The sequence below is a fragment of the Oryzias melastigma genome, linkage group LG5 (genome assembly GCF_002922805.2).
Source record: "Oryzias melastigma strain HK-1 linkage group LG5, ASM292280v2, whole genome shotgun sequence".
NCBI classification, from domain to species: domain Eukaryota; kingdom Metazoa; phylum Chordata; class Actinopteri; order Beloniformes; family Adrianichthyidae; genus Oryzias; species Oryzias melastigma.
The window spans coordinates 16,402,049-16,420,676 of record NC_050516.1 but is presented as its reverse complement, the minus strand read 5'-3'; the positions used below and the strand labels follow the sequence as shown (position 1 = coordinate 16,420,676).

Below are 18,628 nucleotides of genomic sequence, written 5' to 3'. Positions count from 1 at the left end.
AATGTGTCATGAGATATGAAGAATATCTGGCTCCAGTGCAGGGAGACTGAGACGTTTATTTATAAGTCAGCTCCTGAAAAAGATTGACAATCATGTTTTAATGCAGGCAACTCAAGTTTTTCAACGCTGAAGAATGGAAGTCTAAACTTGATGTTTTGGAGAGATCGCCGTGTAAACAGTAAATCCTTTAAATCTGATTCGTTTGTGTGAAATTCTTCTCTGCAGATCCCGACGATCAGGTTCCTGCCAAAAAAAAAGTCTACCTTGATCCTTGATAATCTTGTGAAATGCTTTCAAGTCGTCTGATCCTCCTTTTTTTATCCTTCCCGTTTTACTTTGGAGGGACATCAAAGAAGTGGCACGACAATCGTGTTTCTGTCCTTTTTTGTTTAACTAATGGGAGATAAAATGATGCTTGGCATTAAATCCGGCTCATCGGGAAGGATCAAACTTCACCCTGTCTGATAAATATGAGCTCCACAAATTGAAAGTGAAGGACTTGTCTCCGTGCTTTGCATGACAATGAAGTGTCTGTCATCGGGGGCCGTTGTGAGGCCACGGATGGAGCTGTGAACTGCATTAAAACAGCCTTGAAGTGTTTCTGAGGCAACAGGGAGAGAAATCTGATGAGTCATGAGAGGAGACTTTTGCCCACTTGAACTCATCCGAATCAGCGGATCCTTTCATCCTACCTTTTAGGCCTCGTTCCACGTGCTTCAGTCACCTCGCAACAGGGTCAGTTTTGTTTGACTGAGTGGGCAGCAGGAAGGGAAGCCGGCTATATTTAGCTGGGGTGTGCTGTGACAGATTAAGCTACGAGAAAGTGTCCAAGTGAGCGGTTTCTAAACTCCAGGGGGAGTTAGGACGAACTATTCTAGCAGGTGAAGGTGTGTGTGGTTCTCTAAAGCAGCGAAAGATCCTCAGAACACTTAAAAGCTGAGCTATGGAGGTCTGATCCTAAACATGCTGCTGCTGTCATAGAAGTTTGACATCAAACAGTTATGCAGCCAGATTTGGGAGGATGTTGACCCCATGACAGATCAGGTCAACTTTGCAAAAAAATAAATTGAATAAAATGAATTTTTTATTTTTTTTTTAATCAAAAATTACAAAAGAAACTGCTGTAAAAATAAAAAGTAAACAAAAATAGAACACTTGATAAGAACTTCCAACCGTCAGACTGGTTTACTAAAATTGCTATTTAAAAAAAAAATTAAATATTTTCTTTTGTCTCAAATTTTTAAATAAGTACATCGGGGAACATTGAAATTAGCAAGTAGATGAGGTTAAATTAAAACCTTTAAATCAGAAAAAATTCAAAGTTTGGTTGAGACACTAAGTATGACCTTCATAGGGCAGAAGAACTTTGTTCTGTTACATTTGGCATCAAGAAGCATTCTGTAAATCCATGTTTCTAACTATGTAAACAAAGGGAATATAAAACATAAAAAGAAAAAAAAAACTTGTACCAAAAGCAAAATAAAAGCACAAAAAAATGCAATAAGTTATTTTTTAAAGTGGTACAAATAGTCTAAAAAACTAAAATCTATAAAATATGTTAATAAGCTAAAACAGGGTGAGCCTTTTGAATATTCTTTTTATTTTATTTTGAAGAAAAGAAGCAATAAAACATGAGTTTGAGTGTTAAAAACATAAAATGAATGTAATATTTCATCAGATACTTATTGAATTACCAGAATTCTCCTTATCAATCATAAATATTCTTCAATAAAACAGTAAAAATGTCCCCTCTTTGATAGCTAGTGCAGAAAACAGCCGCAGAAGTAGTGTGTCGACGCAGGTAAACATCAGAGGACGTCTGTCACCAGGTGAGATGATCAGCTGATCACCTTTAATATTCCATCTGCAGCACAGAGACAGATGTGTTCAGCAAAGAGACACTCAGTGGGGGTTTTGATGTCTGCCTGACCGTGGTGAAGTGAACGATGCAGCTGATGGCAATGATGAGAAGGCCGATGATGATGGACGCCACGGAGACGCGGAGAGCTATCCTGCCCAAGCGCCGGGATCCCTCATAGTCACCTTGATAGTAACTCCTTCTGGACTGGAACAAACATCAGGTCCAAAACATCAAGACGGTGAACTTTAACCTCATGCAGGAGCTGACTCCTTATATGACAGAAACAATTTGACTGAAAGAGCAGAAGTTTGTGTGACAGGGTTAAATGTTTCACTTTAAGTTCTCTGACTTTTTTTCCCAGTTTCATAAAACAACCAAAACAAAAAATCTTGTACCGGGAAAATAAAAGGGAACAGATGAGAAGAAAACTTTTACATACAGCAGAAAACAAAAAAAGAGCGAAAACATAAATTAGTATTTGTTCCTTCAACTCCGTCATCATCTTCAAACATGTTATGGTGTTTCACCCTAAAATCCACATTGTCAGATGTTTTAAAACCACTGTTTTTGTCTAAAATATTGAGAACTATCATATCATCAATGTTAAAGGTTAGAATTCTTCAATTAATTGTTTTTTTCATGACAATAGCTTATGAACTTTCACTGATAAGTTACATTTGAACAAAAATACATTTTTAATGTCAACTTTCCATTTTAAAGGATTTAATTAGAACAGGGGACTTCTGATTAATGTGAAAATATTGAATTTATTACTAACAAATGTTAATATTATAGTCAGAGAGCTTTCAAAGTGTACGTAACAGAGGAAAAAACCACATGTGGAAATAGTGAAAATAAAAAATAAAAATAAAACTAATGCCTGAGATTGGAAGTATTTCAGCTATGTCAGCTATACAGCATGTAGGTGTGCTTGTTTAAAATGTTTTGGCAAGCTTGTATTTTAATTCTAAATTTGGAAAGCTGGAATTAAGCAACCAGTTTGTTGACTATATTTTTATAGCAGTTCTTCTCTAACAGGTTTTTTGACTTATGCTGCCTCAATGCTGAACGAGTGAACAGTGGTGCTTTCTTACCATGATGCAGTAGACCAGGCCCACGATGTTTACAGGGTGTGCAGGACAGAAACAGGCCAGCACAGTCAGACAGAGGTAGCTGCGAAGGGGTGGTGGTGCTTCCACAGATCCATGGTCAAAAACAGAGCTTTTATCCTTCGACTTCAACCCTTTAGATGCCATTGAGCCTGACGGGAACAAAACCCTGTCGAGAGAGGAGAGATCAGCAAATAAAGAAACTATTTAGAGTTAAAAGCATTCTTCAGGAAAAACAACAAAAAAAAGAAAAAATTGGTGGGAATATTCTGGTTTTATAGGAGAAGCCTGAAAGTGTCTGTGTGGTGAGTCTGAAGTCCTTCAGTTGGGATGGCACTGCTGGGAAATTGCACATTTGTAGGCAGAAATAGAGAAGGGCAGAGGAGGAGGCGATCAGTGACCCTTCTGGCCTCCGCCCAGAGTCTGAGAGCGAGTTTGGGGGTTTGTCTGTTCACTACTTCTAGCCTGACACCTCACACCCCTGACCCAGAAATGAGAGTTCCAGAGACAGATGGCGATTCAAACCTTTTAGGAAAACACTGTAAAATATCACTTTGTGATTCTTTGCTATAAATTAATTTTTTTGTAAAATCACTATTTTATCTCATTGCTATAAGTTTTTTTTTTTGTTTGTTTTTTGACCAGTATTTTAATAGCTTCCAAGCGATTTTGTTTCAGCTTGATCTGTTAGTTTTTGACTTCAGACTCTTTTTCCATCAAGGTTTTTTGGGCCCATCAAGATTATCTTCAGACTTAAATAACACAAAATACACACAGGAGGGAGGCACACTACACAGGCCTCTTCTTGACAGAAGAAATATTGACTTGTAGCTAAGATTAAACAATTACTTGTATTTATAGACCCTCTTTTCCCTCTGACAACGTCGTTATTTTGTACTTGTTTAGTTGCTTAAAGTGGAGTAGAGGGAAGCAAACCTAAAATGGAGCAAAATTACCATTACCTACCATTATAAGAAGCTTATTACCGCTAAACTTTACAAACAGCATATTAGCGCCAACTTTTACAAGCAATTTAGTTACTCTACAAGTGGATTCTTAACGTTAACCACTATCTGTGCAACCAACTTATTAATGCTAACCTTTACAAGCAGCTTTATAATAGCTTTACAAGGAGCTTTTCAATGCTAACCTTTTCGCTTATTTACTTTAACGACTATCTTTATAAGCAACTTATTTATGCTAACCTTTACAAGCAGATTTTTAATGCTAACCTTCACAAGCTGCTTACTGCTAACTTTTCAGGCAGCTTTTTAACGCTAACGACTATCTTTATAAGTAACTTATTTATGCTAATCTTTACAAGCAGCTTTTTAATGCTAACCTTTAAAAGGAGCTTTTTTAACGCTAACAACTATCTTTATAAGAAACTTATAAATGCCAATGAATATCTTTAAAATCAGCTTATCTCTAACAACTATAATTTGAAGCAGCATATAAAGCTAATCTTTACAAACTGCTTATTAATGCTAACAACTATATTTATATTTTTCGCTTAACGCTAACCCTAACAAGTATTTTATTATCTCTAGCGACTATGTCTAAAAGAGACTTATTAACGCTAACAACTATCAATAAAATAAGTTTATTATCTCTAATAACTATCTACATAAGCAGCATATTAACACTAACGTTTATAAGCAGCTTATTATTGCTAATGACTATCTTTATAAACAACTTCTAAACACCAGCAACTATTTTTATAAGCAGCTTATTACTTTAAGCGATTTGTGAGACATCCACCAATGCTTTTGAACGCATTAAATATTTAACAATCAATCATTTTTATAAAAATATTAATTGCCTGCCAAAAAAGTTTAATCAATTTTAATTGTTAACTTTATTAAGCTTCCTTTTTCCCCAAATTTTATGGTTTCCAAAAACTGTAGGTTCCTTTTTTTAAAATAAATATTTCAACTTTTTTTATTTTAGTATTTGTCATATACTTAAGCAGCTTTTAGTAACACTTTACTTTGAGTATTTTACATGCCAAATATAGGTAAATTAACAGAAATAATGATACAAAAAAAATTACCAGCAATTAATGGTGTTACCAAAAACCCGTATATGATCGTTTTGAATATTTTAAATGTATTGTTTAAATAATATTATATAATAATATTTCAAGCAGCAACACTTAGTTTCAAATGAGTCATTCTTTAGATAGTTTTAGTTTCAGAAATATTGATAAAATTGGAGAATAAACTGGTATATTCAGGTAGAAAAATCAACCTTTTTAACTTCCACTGAGTCAACAAAAATGTTTATATCATTTTCCAAAAGAAAGATTTCAAAACACTTTAGAATAATTTATTAAGATTTTCAAATTTCAATTGTCAGAGGAAAAAACTGAAAGAAAAACAAAAAAAAACAAAAAAACAAAGAAAAGCTCTTCAGGGGACAATCCAAATCTTGAAAGTGTGTGAGCTCACAAAGAGCCCCTTTCACAACATGAACCCTTTCCTTAAATCATCACAACAAAAGATACCATTAAAAATAATATACAAGGGGAACAAGACATTGAAACAGAAAAATATAGCTTCTTTTTTCTGAAAATAAGTCTTAATGCTGCAGAATTCTCCACGTATCGTCTGCTATTACCAATAATAGTACAATTTTCATTTGTAAGGTAAAAAATAACTTATTGCTTTATTGTAAGTTAAAAAGTTACAGTGTTGGTGTCCAGCAGTAGTTTTTTTTTTTGGTCTCCCAGTCTGTCTGACAGGAACAGCTGTTTGGAGCAGGAAGTCTTCTGCTGCGCTGAACATCAGGCTGAACAAACACACCACATGTTTTCGCAGAGCCTCAAAATGTTCCAGCTTTTCAAAGCTTTCCCTGCCGGCCAGCGTCTTCTGGTTCCGGCATCAGAGCCGACTGGGAGCGGGACCCTGTTCTTTTCTGGTTCTGTTTAGTTCACACCACATGGAGCAGCAACTTCATATAAACAACAATATGTTGGTTCCAGAGGAGCACACGTTTCCCACAAGTCAGTTGGAAAAAGTTAGGAACAGCCGAACCAAAACAGAACAGGGTGATGTTTTTTTTTTTTTGTTTGTTTGTTTCAGTACCAAAGAAAAAAAAGGCAATCAAAATCACTTCTTCGTTGCCAGAAGTAGTTCCATATTACTCTTTGTTGTGTGCACACAAACGCTCAGTCAAACGCGCTCAGTCACATACACCTTCAGAAGCCGAGAGAGGGCAGACGGTGGTTTTTCAACAACTGAGAATGTCCTTCATTTGTTTCCACGGTGACAACACCGCCAAAAGAGGAAAACTTTAGTTTCAAAAAGAAAACAACAAAAAATAAGAAGTGAACAGCGCAAAAAAGATAATATATATATTTATATATAATATTTTCAAAATGAAAATCCACCCCGAGCATCTGATTTCTCCTGCCGTGGTCTTTTAATCTTCTACAAGTTCATCGAGTTTATGGGGGTTTTTTTGGGGTCACATTTGCTTTCTGGAGATGAAATGCAAACAAAGTTAAAAAGGGAGCAGAAAATTATGATTTAACTGAAGGAATTTGCCCAAAAGACTCCCGGCACTGCTGCTGTGAACAGACGTCACCGTGGAGAACACGCATACTGATAAAAGCAGTGAGATGAGCACAGAAAGCAGCAACTGACATCCAACCCACCCACCCACAAACCCACCCGTCCCACTTCCAAACCAACCGAGGACATGCCAGCTGGTTGACCGACCCCTCCACCCTACCCTGTCTGTATGTACAATATCTTACAGGAAGACATAAAAACATTGCTTTAAAACCAATTACAGAATAAAATACCTTACAGATTATCATTATAATGTCAATATTAATAACAATATTACAAAGGTTTTTGTTTTAAAGACTACCAAAATATACATTTTAGGTTTTTTTTATTTTTCCCCCCATGATTCTGTGACACTTGAGTGTAAAAAAAGGACCTTTAGTCTGGACTTGTTCTTCCGTTTTGTTAAAAATGCCTTTTTTCTTCTTCTTCTTCTTCTTTCAGAAACGGCTCTGAAGGAAATGACAGATCGCTTTCAAAATAAAATAACAATTATTAAAACAAACAGTTCTCCTTGTCTTACAGAAAAGACAAGATTTTTTTTCAGTCTTTTTGCAGCTTTAAAAAAAAAAGAGAGTATGGATAGTCGGAAGGAGGGAGGAAAGGAAGGATCTAGCTGTTACGCTACAGGAGGAGAAACGGTGACGTTATGTTGACGTGAGATTAGTACAGAGAAAAAAAAACAAGAGTTCTGCTTTTTAAAAAGATATTCAGTCGGTGGGTGGAGCCACGTGGAGCCAGAAGAGAGTCCGGCAGAGCCTGTGGCCGGCCAATCAGATCGTGCCATTAACGGGCAACCAGCATTCCGACCAGCTCAACAGCAGAGGAGAAGCGCCCCCCCATCCTCTGTGACCTGAGTCTTCTCAGTGGTAGCCATTAGTAAATGCAGTAGCAATCAGAGGACCCTGAGGACAAACAAGACAGAAAAAACTCTCTTAACCAGGCTTGTCAAGTGTGCAGCCAGGCGTGAGTGAAGCATATGTGGACGGGGGTGAGACAAGTCGGAGGGGGCCGACCTACCCCTAAACCGTGGCCGAACCCGGTGCTGGGGGCGGGGCTGGCGGCACTGATGTAGCTACTGACTCCTGAGTCCTGATTGGCTGCAGCGTACAGATCAGCCATTGGTCCGGGACTGCTCGTGCCCAGGAAGCCAGCTGTGCGCGAAGGGGTGGAGCCTGAGAAGCAGAAGAGACGAGTCAACCCCGGAGGGCCGCGCACACACACACACACACACACACAGGCGGCTAAAAATACGCCTTTATTTGTCCACGCCGGACAGAACACAATGTAGGGCGAGCACACAAACACCAGCCGCACACGTACCTCTAACCACTGCGGCGGCTGCAGCTGCCATTGGTCCGTACGCAGTCAGGGGAATGGCTGCAGATTACACAACAACAACAACAAATTACTGCACAGGCAGCCGCGCAGTGGATCCTTCTCATGTCAGATCATAAGTAATAATCTACAGCGCGCTGCTGCATCTGCTCACACAGCTGTTATGTCATTTCACTGGTGGAGGGCAGTGAGGCGGCATCCGGCTGAAGGGTGGATCTAAAGCCAGAGGCGCTGCTCCATCATGACATGAATAATAGAACTCGGAAATTCTGCAGGTGTTTTTATTTTATTTATTTATTTTATAATTAAATTGTAAAGTGATTGTGAAGACAGCATGAGGCTAACGGCTTCACTGTAAATCTGACACCGGAAGAATGTTATCTGAAAATGTAACAGCTTCCTGTTTCAGAGAGCAGCTCCGTTCTTTGATACCTGAATTTATTTTCAGCTATAAATAAAAAAAAAAAAATCACTCATGTTTTTACTTGTATGTGATTAAGGTCATTTTGGAGCCGAAGTGCTGTGATGCATTTTGTATCAACAGAGTTAATTGTAATCGTTCATCTTCCTCAAGTCGTCCATATGTCTGCCAATCACATTGTCTACTTACAATGAGCATTTCATTCAAAATGTAAGGTGAAAGTTTCAAAAATAAACATAATTAAGAGCTATGACTCATTTTTGACCCAGTTTCTGCTTTTTTTGTAGATTTATACATTTTCATTGTTTCTCTATATGTCTGATTTTTTTAGTTATTTAACAGAGAAAACAGTTTGTGAGAACAAACTGTAATTTTTTGGCTGCAAAAATCACAAAAATTGAGTAATGGTTGTGATTTTGGCACCAATAAAATGACATTTTTTTGGACAATTACAGCTTAATTGTAGAATCCCTATGCGATCCAAAGTATATATGAAGATCTAGACTGATGGATATCAGGCATTGCCACAAAAAACAGTTTAGGATAAATAAATTAAGTACATTATAAAGTGAAAAAACAAGATTTAAGAAGAAATATAATTGTTTAATCTTTTTAGTAAAAAGTTGTAATCTTTGATTTGAAATCTGAAGAATGAGCATCAAACACAACAGACATCGCTTCTTGTTAAGTTTATTTCCTTAATGCTCAGTTCAATGGGTGATGGGAAATTAATGAAATGAGGATTAAATCTATAAAGCCGAGCAGCTCAAGGGATACAAGTAGTGAAGATCTGTGCAAAATCTAGTTTGCAAATTGTTTCATTTCTCTGTGTTGGTTTGTGTCCCAGCCTTAGAGGAGTGAGGAGCCACTGACCTGTCAGCTCATGGGGGTGGGACGATGTCAGGAGGGGGGTCCTCTCTAAGTGGAACTCTGGAAACAAGAGGAGGTCGAGAGAGAGAGAGAGAGAGAGAGATCTCTGTGAACAGACTTCACCACCCACAAAGGCAGACTGAACACGCTGTGTTCACACGGAAAAAACAAGCAAAAAAAACAACAAAAGAAAAGAAAATGATCAAACATTAAAAAAAACCTAAAGAAAACACAGAAACGGCTGGCAGAAGAAGAATGGAACTCCAACGCTTTGAAAGAAAAGAAATTAGGAGCCACAGTTGTATCTGAAGGTGTGAGCTAAAGGCTCTTCACACACATTTCCTGGCCTGCAGCTGAATCAACGACATGCCACAGCCTGTATCCTTTTATAAAGCTCCTCTGCAGGCCCGCACAGAGCCGCTGCTTTCATGCACCTACCTGGGAACTGGTAAGTGTAACCAGGGGCAATCCCAGAATAACTGCGGCTGGTGTAGGTAGTAGTCTGGAATCCTGGATAGCCTGATGAAAAGAGAAAAAATTCAGACTGTTTATCTAGGAGATGACCAGTCATCAGTCAAATATTTAAACCTTTCACCCAAAAGACAAACTAGAGAGAAATGAAACCCCCAACATTTATTTTTTATGCTGCTATTTCTTCTCTCAACATAAAAAATGAATTTCAATCATCCAGTGAGAAGCCTCAGGCTTTTTCTTAGACTTTAAGTTCCTGTAAATCATGATCAAAAGCTACAAAAGGAGTGATTTGAGCTTTTTATGTTCAAATGTTTCCTGTCAGGAAGATCAGCAAAGGCTCTTCTTTTAATAATCCAATGGAATCAGCACCAGGTTTTGCTTTGTCTTGAATAAAAAAAATCTTTTGAGAACATGTTGAAAAGCTGGATCTGATTGTAAACAGGAATTAAGAGGAAATAGAACGCAGGAGAAAATAAATATTTGCTGACACTACAAATCATCAGAAACAACTATTTTTTTTACTGAACACTAAATGAGTTCATAAAAATAAAATTAAACATAATTTGCATTATGGTTCAAAAGTGATATCATTAACTATTATAACCACACCTTTACTCTATGTTTTAGTTCCATGTTTTTTGGACTACAATTAAGAAAACATGTAAAGACCAGCACACAAACAAACACTAATCTACAAAGAACAAGGTAAGAATGTCCACCTGTCCACAAACAGAAATACATTTAGTAGAATTGCATGAACAGTGAAAACTGTATCCAATTATAACTTAATAATTTGCTTTTCCTAGCTTGTAAAAATGATTTTGAATGGTTAAAACTGTTTTAATGTACAATAAAGGATTTTTTTAAACTAAACTATATTCCTAAATTGTTCTATAAAGTGTCTTGAATGCAGCACTTAATGTATGTTGATAAACAAAAAGTAAATATTTACAATAGAATCAAAACGTTTTTGCTTGTTTGTTCTTTAAAAAGATACAAAAATTAAAAAAGTAAAGCAAATCTTTAAAGAGAAACTTGATAGCTGCACTACCCAAAATGACCAGCAGAGGGGGCAGAAGAGCCACAAACGGATCATTTCTGAGCTGATTTTCTCAATGAAAGTGTCCTCAAAGACCTTTTTCTCCAATAGGAGCCTTCTCAATAAAGCACAAAACCAGGAAGATATGAGTAAATTTGTCAACTTGCTTTGTTTAAGGCAAATCTAGTTCACAATTAATTAAAAATATGCGAATAAAGGCTGTATTTTGATATTGTTGTGATTTATGTATTACACTTCTCTCCTTGTTTTTCTGTATTCAATGTAGAAATGTATGATTTTACCTAACATGCCGATTCCCAGCATGAAGGCGTCCATTCCATAAGGCATCACTCTGGAGCGACCTCTGGCCGAGCCCGTCGGCGTCATCACCTCTTTGGGTTGTGCTTTCTTACACTCCACCTGCAGCAAAGGCGAACAGCGGTTCAGTGGAAAAAAAAAAAAGAAGTGGTGCCACTTTGATTGAAACTCCTCTATTATAATACCATCTTGTTGTTGATCTCGTGAAAGTGGATCTCACACACTTTCTCCACCACGTCTTCGCTCTCAAAGGTGACAAAGCCGAAACCTAAAGGTAGGTGGGGAAGAAAAGACAAAACAAAGGAATATGTTTGCCCTTCTTTCAGTTAAAGATGCATGAGACACACAAAGAGCTGATGGATGAGACGCCATCCCCAAAAACCCCTAACTCATCTCTGTCTTCCCCCCGCCGGGGTACCGCTCATTTACATTATCGCTCGTGGCCGTCCTGACTAGGATGCGACCTCAGGTCACCCCAGCTCTCCTCGCCCACAGAGGGGGCAGAGATAAATGGATCAGGGAGGGATTTTTTATTCTGTTTTTCCTGTAACCGCCTCATACTTTCATGTGTGCATGTGTGTGTGTGTACGCACCTCTGTGCCTGTTGGTAGTTTTGTCAAACATGAGCATGGCATCATCGACCTGTGAGGACACAACAAAGGATACTTGAGCTGCGGCGTATTAATACTCACACATCATTACCCAGCATGGGGTGCAATTGTCCCTCCTCTGCTGTGGCGTAAGACGGGGGCAAACAGATGGAGAGGGTGGAGGTGGAGGGAGGGAAGGGTGACAGGTGACAAAGGAGAGGGCTGAAAGGGCCAGAAAGGCAGAACGGGGTGAAGAATCAGGGGGTTGGGGGGGGCAAAAAAAAGATGGGGGGTGCACAAAACTAACACCGAGTGGCATCTTTTGAGGGCGGAGGAGAAGCTGAGGGGCTTCATCTCCATTCTGTCGCTCAAGTGAGTTCTCACACACTTTCTTTCAGCTCTTTTCTCTCTGCATTTGTTCAGCCTCCATGTCGAAAGTTTACCGTTCCCATGGAGACCGCCTAAAGAATTTCAATTAGGAGAACTTGTCACCCCGTCAAATGCATTTTATTGAAAAGGATAGAGAGGAAAAAAAAGAGTGAAAAAAACATTTTTTTTGAGCGGGAAGTTTTTTTTTTTAGGGAAAGATTGCAGATTCAGGAACCAAAATCTGTCTTTGTCAGCCCCCTCCGCCCTTTTCGCACTGCCCTATTCAATATTCCACCTCCCTCCCTCCCTCCCTCCATCGCTTGTCCTTCACTTGTAGGAAAGTTTGCCGCTCCCGCTGGAGCTCTGACGGCATCAGGAGGGAAATCAAGGACTGTGGAAACCAGACTTGGGTGGCGTCCTGCCGACACACCTGTGGATCGGTTATTTTCATAAACTGAAACCAGCGCCGGTGAAACATGAGTGGATGCGGCCTCTGATGGTCCCATTCCAGACTCTTATCTCACATCATGATATAAAAGAAAAAAAAATCATAAAAGTTCTGATAGATGAACACGGATGTGATCAGGGCAATCACATACCCCCCCTTTCTAAATCTCTGTTCGCGATTCAGATTCAGATCCCCCCCTCCCTCACGTCTTCCTCCTTTCCGGTCATCCAAACTCAATGACACAGCAAAGAGGACGCTGGGAAGACAGCTGCGAGCCAACGTGTTGTCATGAAGAGTAGAGTTACAAGCTAGTCCTGCAGCTAGCATTAGCAGCATCTCTCCTGGAAGAGATTTCCAAACGGGACGGGATCTGAAGGACGGAGCCCCCCAAAAAGATGATGTTAACCTGTTAGGCAGCAAATCTGTTAAGCAACGCTTCAGTCAAAATCAATCCCAGAATGCTAACCACCCGGGCTGGTGTAAAACTATCCGATTGGAGAGCAGCGGGATTCTGGGATCAGTCGCTCGCCATTCCGCACACAAGCCAGGCAGCGAAGCAGCATTAAGGTCAAATTCTCCGATTCTCCCATGTACAGAAACAAGGTGCAGCTTTCAGAGGGGCAGCCTTGAAAATGTCCCGCTTCCACTGAAGCGTACACACATTGTCTGAAGAACAAGTGTTTGCTGACAAGTCCATTCCACTTCTTTTTTTTTCCTGCCAGATTATGAAAGGTGGCATTCACATTTTTTCCCCCCGCCGTCTCCTCACATCTCCCTCTTTCATCCTCGCTCGGGCTCTCCTGCCATTTCTCTCTAAACAGGCCAGCAGACAAAGTGTTCAGTCAAGCCTACTAATCGCCAGCTCACATGGGTGAGTGGAGTCCCAACTTTTCCCGTCTGCCCCTGTCCGTGCTGTAGTTTTCATCTTATTCACTCCTCCACGTGCACGCTGCTCCGACAACCCCCCCTCCACTCTCTGGATTTCAGCAGAAACAGGTCTGATAAGACAAAAGGAAAAACCTGCTGGAAGTTTGCAGGTTTAAAAAACTCCCACTGTGACTGGACTAAACAAGTTAGTATTTGTTATTAAAAAAAAGTAACAGAGTTCATAAAATGACTCCAATTCACGTAGCCATTTTGGAGCCAGACATCGCCTGATTGGTCAAGATTTCTAAGTCTCCAATCAGGAGTGAGTTTGTTGGTTGGCCACACCCCTACCACCAGAAGGCATGATTGGGAGAATTTGTCAATCAAACATTTCAAATATTTAACATGGGGGCCACATGCTTCTATTGAAGGCATCTGATTGGCCGGTAAAAAAATAATATAATTTAAAAAATTGTTTTAGTGGGAACATATATAATCGAGCAAGAGTAGTTTTACTGACAAATAGAAAGTGTATTTCTCTATAGAAGTCTATGGGGTTTTAGCTGCTTGGAGTCAGCAGGTACTTCCTGTTTGGAAAAAGGGGGAGGGGCCACATATACAGTCAATGGTCTGAACAAACCCCACAAACTGCCTGACCCCAAACCAGAAAAGCTTGAGTGGCTCTAAAATATTTAAATATAGAAGTTGTTGGTCCAGAGGGAGCCAAAACTATTGCCCTCCTAATGTCATCATTTTCTAGGGTGGCTACAACAGTTCTGTTCCACTTTTCAATGGGCCTACAACGGATGGAAGCCTCCCCAAGAGGTACGGTTCGGAACTGCTTAATGGGTCCATTTTACAATGGAAACGCTCTAAATACCGGATCAGATCGTACCGCTCAGTGGAAATGAGACTCTATTTCAGCATCTACTATTTAATCCAGAACATCTTAAAAGGAAAAAAAAACATTGAAGAATATATTTTATTTTTACAACAGGAAATGAATTCCAGAATAAAGGGCTAAATAAATGTATAGCCGACATCAAGTGGTCTAAAACTTCTAACAGGTGAGACTCCAACGGGGGGGCGGGGCATTGATTGATTTTATTAATAATCAAATGAGTGGATTATTAGGGGCGTGGGTTTGTGTGAAGTTTGGGTGATTTGATCAAAGCTTTTACTTTACTTTGTCCTGTCTGATCGCTCAGTTTCACCAGGTTGAAGGGTGGAGTAAACTCCGCCCATCATCCCACTTCATATTTGTTATTAAGAACCCATAGAGTGACATTAGAGATTTTTTGGCTTGTTGTTTGTTTTCCATCGTAACAGTCACAGAGTTCTGCTTTTGTCGCCTTTTTTAAAGAATTATTGACACTTCCAAATAAAAAAGACCTTGTGACCCCTCCAAGACTGATGAACTGCAGCTTCTGTACGATCGTTGTATTGACGTCTTTGCTGCTGGACCTTCACATCTGAATGCTCAGTGCATTAAATGCAGCCGATTTCTTAATTCTTGTGGAATTGTGGAACATTTTTGATGTTTTCATTCAAAGTTTTAGCGCATAAAACTTAATTGAGGAGGTGAAAAACTATTGGATTTTCCTTGACTAAATGTATAGTCAAGAGGTCTAAACATAAATTACAAAATTATCTTCAGAAGCCATCTATTTGCTGCCTTAAATTACATTTCTGCGATGCAGATAAGTTCTATTTTTAGCCTTGGTCAAAATGAAGGAGGCTTTTGTAAAGTCTCCACCAAGCTAAGGGGGATTACAAGACCTCCACCTCACTGTTTAGACTGTTTTCTCATACAAGCACAATCGCTGCAGTCTTAGTGGCTTATGGGTATTTTGCAAAAGGAGCTTGGCCTTTTTTTTTAACCTAAAATTCCGAAAAAGTAAAGTTTTTGAACCTCCAAACACCTGAAGTGTCAACTTCACTGGGCTAATGAAGTTTGCATAGGTGTGCTCTGAGATGTGCCCTCAAACAAAACAAACCCCAGCCTGAATCAAAGACTTGCATAAATTGCACAGTGCATCCTATGTTTTTGCTAACAAGGCGGTGCCACGCTAAGAAAATAAACGGGACAGCGAGTCCCGCTCCATCTCAACCTGCACCTTGTAACCAGGCTCGGATAATAAACAAAAAATACCTCCTGCTCAGCAGGAATGCACTGTGGGATTGCTGCAATCCACGATACAGCTTTGGTCTCACGTGTCCAAACAGTCCAAATATTCCCTCATCCTGTGGAGGGAGTGTTGTCTTAGATATGAGCGTCTGTAATCACCGGGGAGAACCGATTCGGCGCGGAGCCGCAAAACAGCCATTTTAGGAAACGAGACACATGTCACAACATCCACCTGAACCGGTGTGATGGTCACACATTTAGCAGGAGGAATTAAAGAAATTATATCCATCTGAAGCGGCGTCTTAAAAAAAAAAAAAAAAAAAAAAAAGGCGCCATACTCCAAGTGTGAGTCAGAGGCCAATAGAGAGAAAACACACAGCCAGACACAAGGCAGAAGGAGCTTCATGCTGTTAATTTCTTCCAAGCCATTAGGCCAACATCCTGAAGCAGCGCTCATTTACAGACTGCCCCGCTCACAAACAGCAGCACAGCCACACACTTCATGTTTGTGACAACTGGATGGCTGCGGCTGAGCGCCGCTGTCTGTCTGGATCCGCACAGACGCACGCAGGCTTCCTCTCCCAGCAGCCATGACGGTGACACTGTCGCACGCGCACAAGCCTTGCACCAGCATTTTTTTTTGCAAAAAATGAAAAAAACAAGATGATAACAGGACAATGGGTGGGTCACCACAACAATAATCTGAGATGGTTGTAGCAGGGGCTCCAGAGTCTGAAGGGTAAGGTGTTTGAGGAGGGGGCTGTTGCCACCAGCAGCTGCTGTATTTGAGTTACTGAAGAGTTTGAAATCTTCCCAAACCAACAAAAATGTACTGAACCAAAACTGTGTTTTAGCACAATTTCTGCATTATAAAACAATTCAATTACGATTTTTTTTAGATTCTTCAATTCAAATCCATTTTGAGTTTACACATTTATAAAAAATGTGCTTAGAAATACTAAATTTGCTTAGAAATACATTAATAATCTACTATATGATTTGAATATATTTATATTAATCTGATACAGTTCACATATTGCAAAAATTTATTAGTGAAATAATACAGTATTACATGGATTCTCAAAAGGAAAAACTCTTAACAAAAATTTTCAGATCATTAACATTGTAAACATTGTTCTGCTTCTCCTGGAGGGCGTTTCAGTTTGGCCACTAGGTGGCGATTGCGCTATAGAAGTATACGTTATTCAAGAAGAAGAAGACAGTATGAGGACAAAAACTAGTTTTTAGACCAGAAAAAGTTACTTTAAAATAAAATAAAGATGTTCATAAAGATGTTCATTTAGTTAGCAATGTATAGGTCGACCAAGCGTTAGCATTAGCTGTCCTATGGGAAATTCCATTAATCATTAGCATCAAGCTAGCAAACTTTAGCTTTATGTAATAAATCAATTTATATTTCTTTATGAATCGATTGTTGATTTATTAAGCTTAAATCAATTCAAATCGATTAATCGATTTTATTAACCCAGCCCAGCTTATAAGCCCCAAATTTAAAAAAATGACAACGTGTCTTATTATCCTGAATTCCTTATATATAGAATTATTGTGGTTGTGCATATGCCAAAGCATTTTTGAGCAAGAGGACTTGGCTACGGACAAGATGGCGGCTAAAAATTATTAGCTGGAAGCGGAGATTGCCAAAACATCATAAGCCGAAAGCGGAAATTCCGCAAGATTTCAGAGTTGCAGCAACTTTTATTAAAACCTTTTAGTGTGAATAAACGGCTTAGTGTTCAGGGTTAGCTTAAACTTTGCTTAAAAAAGATGGTAAATTCTTTATTAATTTATAAAGGATACTAACAAGTGTTTAGATTTGTAAAACTTTAAGACTTTTACATTGGAGCTTTAGCTCCAGTGTTTACGTTGGACTGCAGTTAACTTCAACCTTTTTCAACATGACTCAGCTTATTCTGTGTATTCTTTGCATTGCTTTATAAAACTTTGTATTAGTAATGTGCTGCATAACGATGAAAAAACTGCTTTAAAGTGTTGCTTACCAGCGCAAAACCGCTTTTCTCCACAGATCTGCTAATTCATGTTGATCGTGTAAGGACTTGTGGTATGTCAAAGAGTACTGTCACAATAAACAAGAGTATTTTAAAACAGAAACATGCAGTGGGGGAAGGTGATGCATCCATCCTGTTACTGATTTTTGGCCACCATCTTACCCGCAACAAAGTCCACCTCATTTTGAGAGGTACACAGTACTCTGTCAAGATGTTTGGCTAGATTTTTTGTGACTGTGCTAATGCAGCTAACGTGAAGCATTGTCGGACTGTGTTTTTTTTTTTTCACATTCCTAACAACGTCAGGAGTTTAAGTAGTTACAGTAACATTTGTTTTGGCAGCATCAGTCTTTTAACATGTTACAAACAAGGTCAGGAGTCACAGGTATTGAGTACACGCTAATCTGGCTAACGTGGCTAACATGGCTAATGTGGTTAACACTTCTAATGGGCCTAACATGTACCACGTTCCAAAAAACTATGCAAAAAAATAATGTAAATGCAGTTAATCTGACTGAAGGACTCCTCTCTAGAGATACATACACAACAGGCATTAGATGTTTGTTCAAGAATGTATTAGGCATGCATTTAGCTTATAGCACTGGACAAGCGGGAAGAGTTTTCTTCTTTTTTTTCCTACTTTTTAATACCGCATGTCTGCCATGTACAGTTGGAAGAGGCTTGGTGAGAAATGTTGAAGCGCACCAAAAACTTGTGATTTTACCACAAAACAAAAACAGTTTAGTTTGTTGCTAGTGTCCTTACAATGGTGGATATGGATTACCATCATCTCAATAGACGCCTGGGTTTTTTGTTGTTTGAAAAATAAATGCAGATATCATCAGGTCGTGTCTTGGTTCCACAGATAAACCAGCTACAAATCCAAGTCCCTGATTGGTTAATAGTTCGGCCTTGTTTAACTTGCAACGCGCAATCAACAGCCACGCATTTTGTGCCCGAAAGAGCCAAGAAAACTGCGTAAAATGAGCGTAGCTATGCGTGGACATGAGTTTTACATAGTACTTTTACATGGTTTTTCATTGCAAAATGGTTGTTTGAATGCATGTTGCCGAGAAATAATGTACCTTAAAATATGGTCCATCTTTTATATGAAATAAGTTCAGAAATAGTCCACTCATTACGATGTGCTTTATCATGCAGTCCACCCTATACTGCAGAATATGGGGTGACTACTTT

The 18,628-nt window shown here is 39.1% G+C and overlaps 2 protein-coding genes across 3 annotated transcripts in view; both read right to left on the bottom strand.

Annotated features, from left to right (window-relative positions):
- Nucleotides 1–1,604: 1,604 nt before the first annotated feature.
- On the bottom strand, nucleotides 1,605–4,120 carry LOC112144813 (transmembrane protein 233). The gene is made up of 3 exons (XM_024269616.2): nucleotides 2,956–4,120; nucleotides 1,931–2,065; nucleotides 1,605–1,864 (listed from the first exon to the last, which is right to left on the bottom strand). Exons 1-3 carry the CDS (start codon nucleotides 3,115–3,117, stop codon nucleotides 1,853–1,855), a joined length of 309 nt encoding a protein of 102 aa, XP_024125384.1. The 5' UTR covers nucleotides 3,118–4,120; the 3' UTR covers nucleotides 1,605–1,852.
- A 1,164-nt stretch (nucleotides 4,121–5,284) lies between these two features.
- Nucleotides 5,285–18,628, bottom strand: part of LOC112144814 (RNA-binding protein Musashi homolog 1) — a 33,114-nt gene continuing 19,770 nt past the window's right edge. For both annotated transcript variants that reach the window (XM_024269618.2, XM_024269617.2), the window contains exons 7-14: nucleotides 11,596–11,644; nucleotides 11,188–11,270; nucleotides 10,987–11,104; nucleotides 9,610–9,690; nucleotides 9,175–9,231; nucleotides 7,866–7,922; nucleotides 7,563–7,717; nucleotides 5,285–7,447 (exon numbers count right to left, since the gene is read on the bottom strand). In XM_024269618.2, coding sequence (XP_024125386.1) covers nucleotides 7,406–7,447; nucleotides 7,563–7,717; nucleotides 7,866–7,922; nucleotides 9,175–9,231; nucleotides 9,610–9,690; nucleotides 10,987–11,104; nucleotides 11,188–11,270; nucleotides 11,596–11,644 — 642 coding nt within the window. In that variant the 3' untranslated portion in view covers nucleotides 5,285–7,405. The remainder of the gene's footprint in view (nucleotides 7,448–7,562; nucleotides 7,718–7,865; nucleotides 7,923–9,174; nucleotides 9,232–9,609; nucleotides 9,691–10,986; nucleotides 11,105–11,187; nucleotides 11,271–11,595; nucleotides 11,645–18,628) is intronic.